The sequence below is a fragment of the Aspergillus wentii genome (assembly GCF_001890725.1).
Source record: "Aspergillus wentii DTO 134E9 unplaced genomic scaffold ASPWEscaffold_8, whole genome shotgun sequence".
Lineage (NCBI taxonomy): Eukaryota > Fungi > Ascomycota > Eurotiomycetes > Eurotiales > Aspergillaceae > Aspergillus > Aspergillus wentii.
In genome coordinates, this window is record NW_024467839.1 from 2,154,730 (window position 1) to 2,168,256 (window position 13,527).

The 13,527-nt window shown below is 48.7% G+C and overlaps 9 protein-coding genes across 9 annotated transcripts; 4 read left to right on the plus strand and 5 right to left on the minus strand.

Moving 5' to 3' along the window:
* Nucleotides 1–591: 591 nt before the first annotated feature.
* ASPWEDRAFT_163873 (SLC26/SulP family anion transporter) lies at nucleotides 592–2,961 on the plus strand (the record flags this gene model as incomplete). Its single annotated transcript, XM_040829861.1, has 2 exons — nucleotides 592–975; nucleotides 1,018–2,961. 2 exons carry the CDS (start codon nucleotides 592–594, stop codon nucleotides 2,959–2,961), a joined length of 2,328 nt encoding a protein of 775 aa, XP_040685339.1.
* A 15-nt stretch (nucleotides 2,962–2,976) lies between these two features.
* Nucleotides 2,977–3,907, minus strand: ASPWEDRAFT_45632 (YoaK family protein). Its single transcript, XM_040836584.1, has one exon. It carries the CDS (start codon nucleotides 3,847–3,849, stop codon nucleotides 3,055–3,057), a length of 795 nt encoding a protein of 264 aa, XP_040685340.1. The 5' UTR covers nucleotides 3,850–3,907; the 3' UTR covers nucleotides 2,977–3,054.
* Nucleotides 3,908–4,049: 142 nt separating this feature from the next.
* ASPWEDRAFT_187511 (uncharacterized protein) lies at nucleotides 4,050–5,448 on the plus strand (the record flags this gene model as incomplete). The annotated part of the gene is made up of 5 exons (XM_040832185.1): nucleotides 4,050–4,064; nucleotides 4,141–4,497; nucleotides 4,549–4,675; nucleotides 4,720–4,887; nucleotides 4,931–5,448. The coding sequence occupies 5 exons, from the start codon at nucleotides 4,050–4,052 to the stop codon at nucleotides 5,245–5,247; spliced, it is 984 nt and encodes a 327-aa protein (XP_040685341.1). The 3' UTR covers nucleotides 5,248–5,448.
* On the minus strand, nucleotides 5,165–5,605 carry ASPWEDRAFT_187512 (acyl carrier protein; the record flags this gene model as incomplete). The annotated part of the gene is made up of 3 exons (XM_040832186.1): nucleotides 5,165–5,368; nucleotides 5,412–5,492; nucleotides 5,537–5,605. 3 exons carry the CDS (start codon nucleotides 5,603–5,605, stop codon nucleotides 5,282–5,284), a joined length of 237 nt encoding a protein of 78 aa, XP_040685342.1. The 3' UTR covers nucleotides 5,165–5,281.
* Nucleotides 5,606–5,866: 261 nt separating this feature from the next.
* Nucleotides 5,867–7,379, plus strand: ASPWEDRAFT_45633 (BCS1 and AAA domain-containing protein). The gene has a single exon (XM_040836585.1). The coding sequence runs from the start codon at nucleotides 5,938–5,940 to the stop codon at nucleotides 7,315–7,317; it is 1,380 nt and encodes a 459-aa protein (XP_040685343.1). The 5' UTR covers nucleotides 5,867–5,937; the 3' UTR covers nucleotides 7,318–7,379.
* Nucleotides 7,380–7,388: 9 nt separating this feature from the next.
* Nucleotides 7,389–7,815, minus strand: ASPWEDRAFT_176729 (uncharacterized protein; the record flags this gene model as incomplete). Its single annotated transcript, XM_040831547.1, has 3 exons — nucleotides 7,389–7,507; nucleotides 7,580–7,638; nucleotides 7,691–7,815. 3 exons carry the CDS (start codon nucleotides 7,813–7,815, stop codon nucleotides 7,389–7,391), a joined length of 303 nt encoding a protein of 100 aa, XP_040685344.1.
* Nucleotides 7,816–8,432: 617 nt separating this feature from the next.
* ASPWEDRAFT_119830 (glutathione S-transferase family protein) lies at nucleotides 8,433–9,083 on the minus strand (the record flags this gene model as incomplete). Its single annotated transcript, XM_040828944.1, has 1 exon — nucleotides 8,433–9,083. One exon carries the CDS (start codon nucleotides 9,081–9,083, stop codon nucleotides 8,433–8,435), a length of 651 nt encoding a protein of 216 aa, XP_040685345.1.
* A 423-nt stretch (nucleotides 9,084–9,506) lies between these two features.
* ASPWEDRAFT_747697 (putative MFS transporter) lies at nucleotides 9,507–11,290 on the minus strand (the record flags this gene model as incomplete). The annotated part of the gene is made up of 3 exons (XM_040839515.1): nucleotides 10,780–11,290; nucleotides 10,201–10,735; nucleotides 9,507–10,153 (listed from the first exon to the last, which is right to left on the minus strand). Exons 1-3 carry the CDS (start codon nucleotides 11,044–11,046, stop codon nucleotides 9,507–9,509), a joined length of 1,449 nt encoding a protein of 482 aa, XP_040685346.1. The 5' UTR covers nucleotides 11,047–11,290.
* An 841-nt stretch (nucleotides 11,291–12,131) lies between these two features.
* On the plus strand, nucleotides 12,132–12,471 carry ASPWEDRAFT_176731 (uncharacterized protein; the record flags this gene model as incomplete). The annotated part of the gene is made up of 3 exons (XM_040831548.1): nucleotides 12,132–12,288; nucleotides 12,324–12,382; nucleotides 12,433–12,471. 3 exons carry the CDS (start codon nucleotides 12,132–12,134, stop codon nucleotides 12,469–12,471), a joined length of 255 nt encoding a protein of 84 aa, XP_040685347.1.
* Between the last annotated feature and the right edge of the window lie 1,056 nt (nucleotides 12,472–13,527).

Genomic DNA, 13,527 nt, shown 5'->3' on the forward strand with positions numbered 1-13,527 from the left:
CTAGGAAGAGAGTGAATGAAGCATCAATAGTTCTTTAATTGGCACTCAATAATGTAATACAGATAGTCAATAACTATGATAGCAGCTTGTTTATAACTATTATCCGACTATCATCTTAGTCTATAGATGTAAGAATACTCCTGAATCCTGAGAAAACTCGGATGTCTGGGTGGGTCATTTCAGCCCTATGCCGCTGTGGGTCAGCCCTACAGCCCTACAGGGACATTCCCTATGATTGTATTTGATTCAACTTCATATTATTCAATTATTAAATCCTGGTTATCAATAGACATATACTACATATTCAGACAGTCAGTCTACTCATATCTGCTTCATATCCAGTAGTCATTAATGACAGAACATAATGGTAATGATGATAATAATGATACATTGATAGACAGTCTGGCAGCTTAGTGCATTTGCATTGCAAGGCTAAAATCACGACATCGCCAGCCAAACGATGACTAGGAGGGATTCTCATGTCTCCCAATATCTATCCTTTATAGTAGAGATTTCTCTCCGTTCTATCCTGCTTTCAAGCCTCTTTATTGTCTATCGTCTAGATAGAGCTCTTTCCTCATGCCAGACAAAATGTCCAAGGTCGGCCATGGCGTGGCCAAAGTGCTCGGAGTCAAGCTGGCAGACTCTGTTCCATACGACAATATGCCCTCCTATGCGTATATTGAGCCAGAACCAACTCTGGCAGACTGGTTCAGAGAGCATACGCCAACCTCCAGTCAGGTTGGTCGTTATTTCTACGATCTCTTTCCCTTTCTGCACTGGATATTATGCTACAATTGGCAGTGGTTTGTTGGCGACTTGATTGCTGGTGTCACTGTCGGTGCGGTGGTCATTCCCCAAGGCATGGCCTATGCCAATTTGGCTCAGCTGCCAGCTGAATATGGCTTGTATTCGTCTTTCATGGGAGTGTTGATCTACTGGTTCTTTGCTACTTCCAAAGACATCACCATCGGAGTAAGTTTCTGCTTCATCATACCTACTCTGCTAACCCATCAGCCCGTCGCTGTCATGTCAACTCTAGTTGGAACGATCATCATCGAAACACAAGCCAAACACCCTGAACTCGATGCTCCCACGATTGCCTCGGCGCTCGCCATCATCTGCGGGGCCATCACTTTCTTCCTCGGTCTGATTCGGTTTGGCTTCATCGTCGACTTTATACCTCTGCCTGCCATCACGGCCTTTATGACTGGCTCTGCCATTAATGTCTGTGCGGGTCAGGTCAAGAGTATGCTGGGAGAGACTGCTGGTTTCTCTACTCGGGGTGCGACATACAAGGTTATCATCAACACGTTGAAGTATCTTCCCACCTCGCAGATGGACGCTGCGATGGGATTGACAGCACTGGCCATGCTGTATTCCATTCGATCTGCATGCACCTTTGGATCGAAGAGAATGTCTCACAAAGCCAAAACATTCTTCTTCATTTCCACTCTCCGCACCGTATTTGTCATTCTGTTCTACACCATGATCAGCGCTGCTGTCAACCTCCATCGCCGTGATGATCCTGCCTTTAAACTCCTTGGAAATGTTCCTCGAGGCTTCAAACATGCCCATGTCCCAAAGGTCAACACGGAAATCATCAGCTCATTTGCCAGTGAACTCCCTGCTGCTGTCATCGTCCTGGTCATCGAGCATATCGCTATATCCAAATGTTTTGGCCGTGTGAATAACTACACCATCGATCCATCACAAGAGTTTGTGGCCATCGGGGTGTCCAACCTGCTTGGACCATTCCTCGGAGGATATCCATGCACTGGCTCGTTCTCACGCACTGCCATCAAGGCCAAGGCGGGTGTGCGTACGCCATTGGCTGGTGTCATCACAGCTGTTGTTGTTCTTCTGGCCATCTACGCTCTTCCAGCTCTGTTCTTCTATATTCCAAAGTCATCACTGTCGGCAGTGATTATCCATGCTGTTGGCGATCTCATCACTCCTCCCAGTACGGCATATCACTTCTGGCGAGTGTCGCCTCTTGATGCCATCATCTTCATCGCGGGAGTCATCATTACTGTCTTTACAAGCATCGAGATTGGAATCTACTGCACCATCTGCGTGTCGATTGCAATTCTTCTCTTCCGCATTGCCAAAGCACAGGGACAGTTCCTTGGTCAGGTGAAGATCCAAACCATCATCGGTGACTATATGAATGATGAGCAGAAGTATCGACTTCAGGATATCCAATTCAATCAGGATGAGCAGTCTTACAGAAGTATCTTCCTCCCAGTCAAACACACCGATGGCTCCAATCCGAATATCAAGATGGACCAGCCATCTCCTGGCATCTTTGTCTATCGCCTGTCTGACGGATTCAACTATCCCAATGCCAATCACTATACAGACCATCTGGTCGAAACTATCTATCAGTCCACACGTCGCACGAATGCCTTCTCCTACGGCAGTCTTGGTGATCGTCCATGGAATGACCCTGGTCCTCGCCAGAGAAAGGGTGAAGTCGAGGATGTTTCGTCTAAATTGCCAACTCTCCGCGCCATCATTCTGGACTTTTCGTCAGTCAACAATGTCGACGTGACGTGCATTCAGAATCTGATTGATGTCCGCAACCAGCTCGATCGTCATGCCCATCCTGAGCCTGTTGACTGGCATTTCGCCCATGTCAACAATCGCTGGACTAAGCGCGCTTTAGTTGCCGCTGGCTTTGGCTTTCCTTCTCCTCGTCCTGATGGACAGCAGTGGAAGTCGATTTTCAGTGTAGCTGAGATAGCTGGCTCAACCATACCAGATACCGCAGATGAAGCCAGATTCAACGATGTGGAAGGTGGCTACAAAAAGTATCCACAGACGTCAGAGCACGAGAGGAATGAAAGCGATGCCTCTATCAATCGAGACCGAATGACGATGGTGAATGGCATCAACCGGCCATTGTTCCATCCAGACCTGGCAAGCGCTCTTCACATTGCCACGGCGAATAGAAAGTAATTAGTTGATCTGATTGAGTGAATTGATGTTTGATTTGGCTTATCTATCAGTAATGAGTATTTATTACACTATCCATGTAGCTGTATCCAGTGTCTACTCCTGCTTTCTCCATCCCAGCCAAACAGCAGCAATCAATCCTTTGAAAACAACTGCTGTCCATAAAGCACCAACCAGTCCAGCATCACTCTTGGCCCATATTCCTCCGATCAAAGTGCCGGTGAGAAAGCAGGCAATCGCACCCAGTCTCCTCCACTCGTCGGAATTGCGCAAGGTCGATGAAACGGGCAGATGCAGATTCGAAAATAAATCACAGTAGATGCTCGTAAGAACCACGCTGGTCAGACTGGTAAAGTCCAGCACACGGCTGGTGACTGCCTGTCCGCTGCTCTGAAAGGCAACGAGAGATAACGGAACGGCCACTTTCCAGCTCAGCTCGTCCTTGGTTGATGGATGCATCGTGACGATGATCGCTGCGACTGCGATGCAGGTCATCTGGGTGAGAAATGAAAACGACAGAACCCATCTTTGTCGTGGAGGGAAGAAGCGATGGAATGTCGCGAAGCAGAACGATCCAATGCAGAAACTGCCAATCGAGATGAGCGATTTAATCCATCGGCCGGAGTCCAATCCTGCCAGGCCCAGGCCAAGATAGACCGTGTTGCCAGTCTGCATTGATACGAAAGAGCCCCAGATAGATACAGCAGAACTATCCAGCAGTCCAGTGATGATGTAGCAGAAGAGAAGCAGCAGATCCCCCCATCGCGGGTCGATTTCAGAGGTGAGATGGTGGATGTAAGGGGGTTTGGTGGACTCGTGTTCAACGTGACGGTGACGTTCGAGAAGAGCGTCTGTTTCAACAGCAGGAATTTGATGATATGGAGGGTTCATCTTGATATGACGATATGATGATATGTTGATATGATTGATCATATGAAATGAAGAATTGATGCAGAAGTGGGGAGTGGAATTTTCGTGCGACGGAGAAAGGAGAATATTTGTCATCAACAAAGATGATTCCACACAGCGCCATGCATTATTTTCAATTAATCAATCATGAAATATTCAAGAGTTAAATATTGAAACCGTTAATGAATCTGGCTGATGTATTAAATATCTGCTTGTAGTGGAATATTGGATATTGGCTGTTCGGCAGATATATATCTGACACCGACAAAATAGCAACACCCTGCATGTGTATATTCTGTTTCTGTTGACCGCAGCATTCACCAGCAATGCACTGCCTCGAATGAAGCACATCAAAAATTGTTGAAAATCCCTGCTTCATCTCCATCCATCCTGTTTAAGGATGATCCCTACACCTCTGACTATGAAGACCCATATGACCACAAAATCGACTCTGTCGGAGAAGATCTCCATCCTCTTCCGATCCGCAAAGGAGGAGGTGCCAATATCTGGGGTCCGAGGAATCGAGATCGTGAGCAGCAGAATCCGGATATCGTACGGCCTCCAACGACAGATCATGGCAGTTTGCCCAATATGAAGTGGAGTTTTGCCGACTCGCGGGTTCGGATTGAGGTATGTTTCTCTTATTCTATATAGATCTGTATGTTCATGCTTATAATGTAGGAAGGAGGATGGGCTCGTTCAGCCACGACACGGGATCTGCCCACCAGCAAAGAGCTGGCAGGCGTTGAGATGAGACTCGATGAAGGCGCCAACCGTGAACTGCACTGGCATCAGGAAGCGAATGGGCGTATATCCTCAATGGCAAGATGCGATTGACTGCGATGGATCCAGAGGGAGGCAGCTTCGTCGACGATCTGGAAGAGGGAGATCTGTGGTATTTTCCCGCTGGCTATCCTCACTCGCTTCAGGGTCTCAGTCCGAATGGAAGTGAATTCCTGCTCATCCTTGACAATGGCAATTTTGCCGAAGAGTCGACATTCCTATTGAATGACTGGCTGGGTATGCTGACTTGCTCTATATCAAAGACATGCTGACTGGATAGCACACACCCCCAAATCCGTTCTGGGAGAGAACTTCAACGTCAAAGCAGAGAAATTCGCCAACTTTCCCAAATCGCAAAAATACATCTTCCAAGGTGACGTGCCTGGCGCTATTGATGATGAGGATTTGGAGGTGCTGGAGATCTTCAGAGCAGATCGCTTTACCGACTTTTCTCTACTGCAGTGGCTGGGAGAGACACCGTTGAAGTTGGTGGGAGAGAATGTCTACAACAGGGGGGAAGATAATGATGATGCTGTGCAAGAGTTTCTGGAGAGTGTCCAAGGGGCAGAAAAGGACTTGATCAAGGATAGAGAATGATGTTATAATCAAAGAGAGATAATATTGATAGTATTCACTGAGACTTGGACTTGATATACTGGACAATCTCGCCGGCGGTGCGAATCGTGGCATCGTCGGCCGTAAAGTCCAGGTGGAATTCCTGCTTCATTAGCATTGTCTGACGATCCAGGGTAGATGCATACTTGTTGTAACCGGACGAGCAACCAGGCCATGGTGTCCATGTCCCCGCCGAGGTCACGGTTGATATCAGCGTCGAGGGTGACCTGCGCTGTCAGTATACCATCTGTGAGCATATTGGGCTGTCTACCTTTTCCAAAGGCACGCGGCACTGGGCCGCAATGATCGTCCGGACGTTGTGCTCGAGAACGTCGGCCATTTCTTGCTGTGAGGATGAATATTAAATATCGAGTCCGTCAAAATCAAACGAAAGTCTGTGGCAAATATTTCCAGTGGGTCTTCTGCAAGTGCTGATTGGCTGTGATGGTGGGATGTTGACGATGATGCCATTTGTGGAGACCCACTGCCCAATCAGGAAGTGTGGCTGAGCATCCTGCTGCTGCTGTGGCGGTGCATCAAAATCAGGATAAATACTCTGTACGACTTCGTTTCTTTGCATCTCAGATCATCAAAATGCCTCGTCCGATGCCCGGAATCCAGTCAGTCCTGGCTGTCGTGCAGGAGACGCTCAATATCGATGCTCTCTTGTTTATGAACGTTGGCCTGCTTCTGCTCGGCCTGATCACTTCTCTCCGCTCAGCGGGGAGAATCCTCTACGCGTATGCCGAAAAGACCTGTCTGGCTACGGTGCATGTCAAAGATGAAGACCAGCTGTACGAGGATATCATCCTTTGGATGAACGATCATGTCTTCAAGGATTGCAACTTCCGCTCTGTCCTTGCACAAACGACCAGCAGCGAGAAGAAGGAGCACAAAGAAAAGAAGAGAGAAAAAGGAATGCGGCCGGACAAAAGACCAAAGCCAGACAAGCTAATCAACTACAAGCAAAACGACGACGGATCGTCGATGGAATTGAAGCCATTCCATGGATCGCGTTTCTTTCGCTTCAAGGGGACGTGGATTCTCTTCAACCACGCCCACGAGCCCATCACGTCCACCCAGCAAGTCGAGGGCAATCCTCCGATGAAGCTGCAATGCCTCAGTCTCTCTCTCTCTCCCATCGTCGCATTGCTCGAAGAAGCCAGAGCCTACAGGCGTCAAGTATCTGTCTCTAGCATCACCGTCCACCGGGCCATGACCACTCCACGAGAAATGATCCGCTGGAAACCCGTGGCTTCCAGATCATCCAGAGATATCTCGACGGTTATCCTCAAGAAAGACAAAAAAGAGGCTATTCTGCAAGACATCAACGAGTATCTCCATCCCCACACGCAGCAGTGGTATGCCAACCACGGCATTCCCTATCGTCGAGGGTATCTCTTCTCTGGCCCTCCTGGCACGGGAAAAACCAGTCTGGCGTCTGCCATTGCGGGGGTGTTTGGTCTGGATATTTACGTCCTGAGCCTCTTGGATCCCACCATCACCGAGTCGCATTTTATCCGATTATTCTCCGAAGTGCCCACACGGTGCGTCGTCTTGCTGGAGGATATCGATGCGGCCGGATTGAACAGAGGCAGTCTATCCAGTAAGGAAAGCAAGTCAGCAGATGGACAGAATACAACGACAAACGGAAACACCGTGTCTCTATCTGGACTGCTGAATGCCATCGACGGTGTTTCATCCCAGGAAGGACGCATTTTGATCATGACCACGAATGCACCGCAGGATCTGGACAAAGCGCTCATTCGCCCCGGTCGCGTGGATATGCACGTCCAGTTCGACCTTCCATCTCATGAGGAGCTGCACAGTCTATTCCTGAGCATGTATAGCGATGTACCAGAGATTGCAGAAGCAAAGGAAAAACCGGAAAGTCTGGATGAGCTGGCTACTCGCTTTGCTGAGTCTGTGCCTGAAAAGCAACACAGTCTGGCCGAAGTGCAGGGCTTTCTTCTACGGTTCAAGCGAGACCCCAAGGAGGCCTGTTCCAACGTGACAGGCTGGGTGGAAGAAATGCAGGAGGAATTAAAATGAATGAATGAATGACGAGATACACCATTGGTAGAATATGCCATCCCAATGCACTATGATCCATGACAATGCCTTCACCGTAGCCAACTCGGACGGCCACTTCTTGTCCAGCTGGACGCCCTTTGTGTGCTTGCCGATTGCAAGGCGTTGTGACCGATTCTCGTATCGTTTGTAGGTCGGAACGGACGTGAGCCTGTATATGTCAGCGTCATTCAATAACCAGAGCATACACTGCGTACTGGGATGCGATCCTCGTGTAAGCCACAGAGAACAAAGAATGCCAGGCCAGCGTGCTTGGGGATGATCTCGGTGAGGAATGTAGCCCTACCTTGGTCAGTGTCGTTCCGTATGGTGAATGGGGCCAGCAGGAACATACTTGGTCTTTATGGCCATATACGCCCAGAACCAAAGACGAATGATGGCGACTCCGCCGATAACAAGAACCATTAGGCCAGCATGATCTGGTATCATCTTTAAAAGAAGATATTCGGTTTTGCTCATATTGGGCTCGTCTTATCGGGTTTGGCGCCATTGGTTCGAAATGTATGCTGACATGAAACGTAGGAAAGATGCGCAGACAATTGCGAAAGACGAGGACGGATGGAAGACGGAGAAGAGAGAAGAGCGAGAAGACGAGGGGAATTGAGCGGAGGAAGTTGCGTTGATGAAGGAACGGAAGGGATGACGATATCCTGTCTGGTGTTGAAGCGCTACGAATAACTCGTTGAACTACGACAACTGTAGCATCTTCATTTATTTTTCATATCATCTACCATCACAATCATCACAACCATGTCCTGCTTCTCGAGAAAGCCTTGAGCAACGAGGGATCCTCATACTAGAAGATGAGCTGTTCGACAAGTCTGACGGAGCAGGCATTGCATCAGTAGATCGTATTGTAAAACTCCAAGCCCCATACATAAGCTTGTGCCATGCGCAGACTATACGTGTTGTCCATCTTGGCCAAATCAAAGGGAGCCAGCACGAGGTCACTTTTCTTATCCTTGCCTTGCATCCGGTGAGTGCGAATACAGCAGCTACATCTGGACACGAATTCGACAAGACCTGTATTGATTGGATTCATGTACGAAGTAGACTATATCTTAAGAATACATGATTTAGCTCTGTGCCTCCTCCATAGCCCGGTCCTGGTCAGCAAAGACCTTCTGCACAGTCGGTCTGTCTTCCATTCGCTTCATCCAAGCACCCACATGAGGGAACTGGTCGTAGATGTCCTCTCCTCCAAATCGAGGAGCCCAGCGCTGCCACGCAATAAAGCACAGATCAGCATAGGTGCACTTGTCGCCAACCAGCCAGTGGCGATGCTTCAGAACCGATTCGAGAACACTGCACACCCGGTGGATTTCGTTGCGGTATCGGTCAATTGCGCTCTGGATCTTCTCTGGATGGAATTTCTGGAACCAGGAAGCCTGCCCGTAGTAAGGAGCCTGACCAGAGACTTGAAAGTGCAGCCATTGCTTGGTGTGGTATCGCTCAGGGAAGGAAGAGTAACTGATCTGATGGTTGGTGTCGTATTTCTCGATCAGGTATTCCGTGATGGCGCCGGATTCCCAGAGCTTGATGCCAGTGTTGGGATCTTCAATAGCAGGAAGACGGCCATTGGGATTGATCAGAGTGTAAGGCTCTTCCTTGACCTTGGTGAAGTCGACAAACTGGGTGGTATAGGGAATCTTGAGCTCTTCGAGGATGAGGGCGACCTTCCAAGGATTGGGGCCGAATTGGTGGGAATAAAGGGTGATGGGCTGCATTATATCAGAGTGAGATCAAAACTGAAGATGGAGGATATCAGCAGAATTTGGGCATTTTACAGTCCATTTGGTATATCCTCGATATCATCGGTGTTTGAATGCATCAATGACCGAGCTGTGTCTCCACTATCTCCACTCGGCGATTGTTCAGCTTCAATCCCCGTTGCAACATCCATCTGCATCATTCAATAACGGGCAATCCGGGCCAATCGAGCTCTTGCCTGGGCCTACTCATTCAATCAAGGTGAAGCAACCAAATGCTTCCATCACGCCCCTTAGACCTAGAATACGCAATCATACTTCTCGCAGGATACTGATAACAAGGTTGAATCTAAGTAAGGGTATATATCGAGAATGTGCTATTTGATGAATCTATTGCTATCCTTGATTGAATCCATAGTACACTTCCCTGATACGTTCATATCAAACCTTTGCAGTCGACCACATTCGTATCCGATGCCCCCAACACCAAAAAACAATCGGAACAGGAATCAAACACGCACTCACAATGCCGATGATTGTCATCGCCCATGCAACGCCCACGCCGTGGAACATCTGCGTCGCGAAAAGGGGAAACACGGCGCCAAAGACACTGCGCATCGACCCGTTGACCCCCATAGCACTGTTGGCCATGCTCGTGTAGCAATCGACAATGTAGTTGAAGCCTTGGATAAAGAGCAGATACATGCCGCATCCGATCATGATACTGGCACAGACCGAGCTTGGCCAGGGAACGTTCGGGCTGGCTGTCCACGCGTACCAGAAACTTCCAATGGGAATAAGCACCGCCCCGAGGATCATGGGCGGTAAACGGCTTTCAGGGATGTATAATCCGTCTGGGGCATGGCAGTGATATCGGAAGTAGAGTTGGTCGTAGATGGCCATGCCCATCGTGCCGGTAAAGACGCCGATGATGATGCCGAGAAGGGGGAGAGTGTTGAGACCAGTATGCCAGCCACGGACCTCACCAAAGGCAATGGGATACGAGGAGTAGAACAGGAATAGAACACCATAGATGAACGATTGGTAGAGAGTCAGCAGCGCCAGGATGGGCTGGGTAACGAAGAGCCCTGGATATCGATGAGCGTGGTTTGTTGGATTTAAGACGGTAACATACAGAACGGACGAGCGAGATACAATCGAGCCACATCTTGAGCAGTGAGAACTTGCAACTCAGACTGGCTCTTGATATTTGGATTGCCATACTTCTTGCGCAGTCGCCGCGCTCGCTTCTTCAGAATGATGGCTGGATATGTTTCGGGAAAGACAACAGTTGCCACAGCAGACAGTGTCAGTCCAGCAATGATGATCACCCACATGGTCCATCGCCAGCCGAGAGAGGAGCCAGTGATGAAACCACCAATAACCGGACCAAATGTCGGCCCAGAGAAGACCAGAGCCACTGCAAAGGCCATGGCAGTGCCACGATGCGTCAAGGTGAAGCAGTCGCTGACAATGCCCCCTAACACTGCCACGGGAGAGACACCAAAGAGGCCTGCGAAGAATCGACCGACCAGAACGGTTTCTATATTGGTGCCCAGGGCCGGCATCAGATCAAACAATGAGGAAATGGTGGTGCCCAGGATCAGGGGATATTTCCGGCCAAATCTCTCTGATAGAGGGCCAAAGATTAAAAAGCCGAAGATATATCCCTGAAAGATCAGCCAATGAATAGAGATAAAGCAATGAGACGTACGATGAGGAATAAAGATGTTCCCAGAACAGCAACCTCACTGCTGACGTGGAATTCGTCCATGATTTCGTGTTTCCCTGTTCCAAAGATGCTGCTGGAAATGGTGCCAATGAGATTGAAAAGAGCCAGCACGAAGGTCACCCATATTCTTCGGAACCATGGCCAATTGTGCGGATTGTCCGGATCATCTGGACCGTCAAACTGGACGAGGACAGCGTCATCGTCATTGGTATCGCTTTCAACTGCATCGTGAGTTATCGAGGGTCCCATTCTATCTCCAGCGTATATTGGCCAATGTATTAGGTAAATTGCACATTGGCATCTCTGTCTATTTATCCAGTCTACTTTCTGTCAGATTAACGACGCTGCCGTCTGATCCGAAAAAAAAAAAAAAAAAAAAAATCTCATATTTGCAAACACCGACCCCGAGCAAAGGCCGACGTATACTATCTATAACATGATCAGCCATTACGCCAGCAGCAGACATACTCTTTGCTTGATAGAGTCCGCCATGTGCTTGGATCCATATTAAATATAGTACAGGTATTTCCGCTGATTAAGTCATGCTGATTAAATGGTCAACATAAGATATCCAAACATTCCGTTGAAATATCAGATGGTTCGGTGTCTGTAAACTCGGCGAATGGTGTCCGGTGATTGAATGTCATCAGTGGTCATGAACTGATAACACAATGTGCGTAGAGGAAGAGCCTTCATCTTCAGATATACAGTGTTTCTAAGATTAATCAATCGACGGTCATGGAAAAGCGAACTGGCAATGTTTGGCTCTGACTGATGTCCAAGTTCCACGACTCATCAGAAGGTTAAACAATATAGAATGACTCATTCAACATACCCATTATCCAGAATGGCCCTGATATCACCACATTCATCTTGCTTTCGGCCATTGAGAAGGTGATAGGTGTGTCATAAATATTATAAGACCCAAGGTCAACATAGCTTTTGAGTATAAGCGGTCATATAGATGACCCCCAAACCGAGGACGAGTTCCGGCACAATCTCTGCATGTTCATCGAGGCCACGGGGCTGGACGACATTTATCCCCAGAACGATCCCTATGTTGGCCAGTCATCCGGAAGGCAACCCTGCTGAAGAATGATCCTAGCCATCAACTCAACAAGGGGAGCAAGTGATGATCATGGCTCAGCTGGCTCTATACCAGCCGGTCCTGTAGTGCGGTATGTCCATCGTGGCCGTTTAATTTCGCTTTGCCTAATGCGCCGTAGATGACAGCGGATCCGTGGCAAACGAGAACCGGGTCGGTGACCAGAGAGCGATCGCCACGAGAATGACGAGGATGACGTCCAAGGGTTATTCAAGGGACGCGATGTCTCATGGATTCGTCCCAGGCCAAGGTGCTATGGAGTGCAGCTGTTCGCTTCAGTCTTAGCCAGGTCGGAAATGACCCGGCTGCAAAGGCGTCTTTGGAGAACTTTTTGGATGATCCCATCACTCAGTATCAGCTCAACATTACCTCGAGCAAGTCTCCTAGTACTAATGTAATGGACGTGCTGACATGCATGCAGAACGACTGGATACGGTGTTTTTGGAGTATCAAAACAGCGAGGCCGAACTCGATCGCTGGGTATGTAAGACATGCGCCTTCGATGAAGTTATACTGATCGTATCCGGTAGATTCTCGACCGACTGAGCAACAACATTCGATTCCCATAAGGGATTATATGTAGTCTTCTGGCTGCCATCAAAGTACTGACCAGGAGGACAGGGTTGGAAGGCGCCATTCCATTGTTGGCCTGGTGGACATTTGGTGTTGGGTTGCAGTCCCTCTCCCTGAAATCAAAGTATTGGCCAGGATGGCAGTCAGGGATCTCCTTGCAAATCTTGCCAGTTGGATCATAGTACTGGCTGGGAGGGCAAGTAGGCGTGGTGACACACTGGGTGCCGTCAAAGTTGGAGCTCACCGGACAGACTGCGACTCGCCAGAGTAGAGGTCGGTGGACAAAAAAAATCTGATCAAGGGATAGCATTGGGACTGGATGGTGGTGGCTGTGTCTAACTATGGCTGTCCATGCGCCTCCGCCGTGAGGGCAACGCTCAAGTCGATAGAGACCAGGGCTGGACGCATATTATATACCCCTTGTGCGGTGATCTACTCGTTGAGTTTCTCTCTGTCTTTCTTGTTACTCTGCACACGGAATTCCACACTATAGAAGTCATTGAGTAGACCCGAAGAACATAGGTGCGACGCTCAGATTCAACAGGGATTTACTGTCTTTTTCAACTCGTCATTGAGTCTGATCGATTGGACCTATGGTGTTCCCATTTATGGATGGCAAAGCACGTGATGATCAGTGACAGCAGATCCACATTGTTCTGCAAGAATGTTACATCCGCCCTCATGGATACAGAACATCTCTCCCTATGCCAGCTGTGGCTGGCTGACGTGATCCTGGTTTCGGAAATGCCCGTAAAGTACTTCATGTCCACCACGCAGTGTAGGTGTCTAAAATACAGGATAGCATCTCCATCTCAAACCAGATGATTCGCTGCTCAACTAAACCCGGCCCGGACCTTAGACAGCACAGTGGCTAATTGAGTTTTACTAGGCATTCTAAGTTGTGTCGTGGATGCTACGCTCTAATCGCTTACTCTTATCCAGCAGTGCAAATGACGTTGATCAAGGTTGTTCCGCTTCCATGTAGTCCCAGTATAGAGTAGGTTGCAGTGAGCATGCAACCAAGCAATGCATGATGCATGCTGTCTATTAGC

Coding starts and splice junctions, on each gene's coding strand:
- ASPWEDRAFT_45632 (XM_040836584.1), bottom strand. CDS start 3,849: ATGAACCCTCCATATCATCAAATTCCTGCTGTTGAAACAGACGCTCTT.
- ASPWEDRAFT_45633 (XM_040836585.1), top strand. CDS start 5,938: ATGAACGTTGGCCTGCTTCTGCTCGGCCTGATCACTTCTCTCCGCTCA.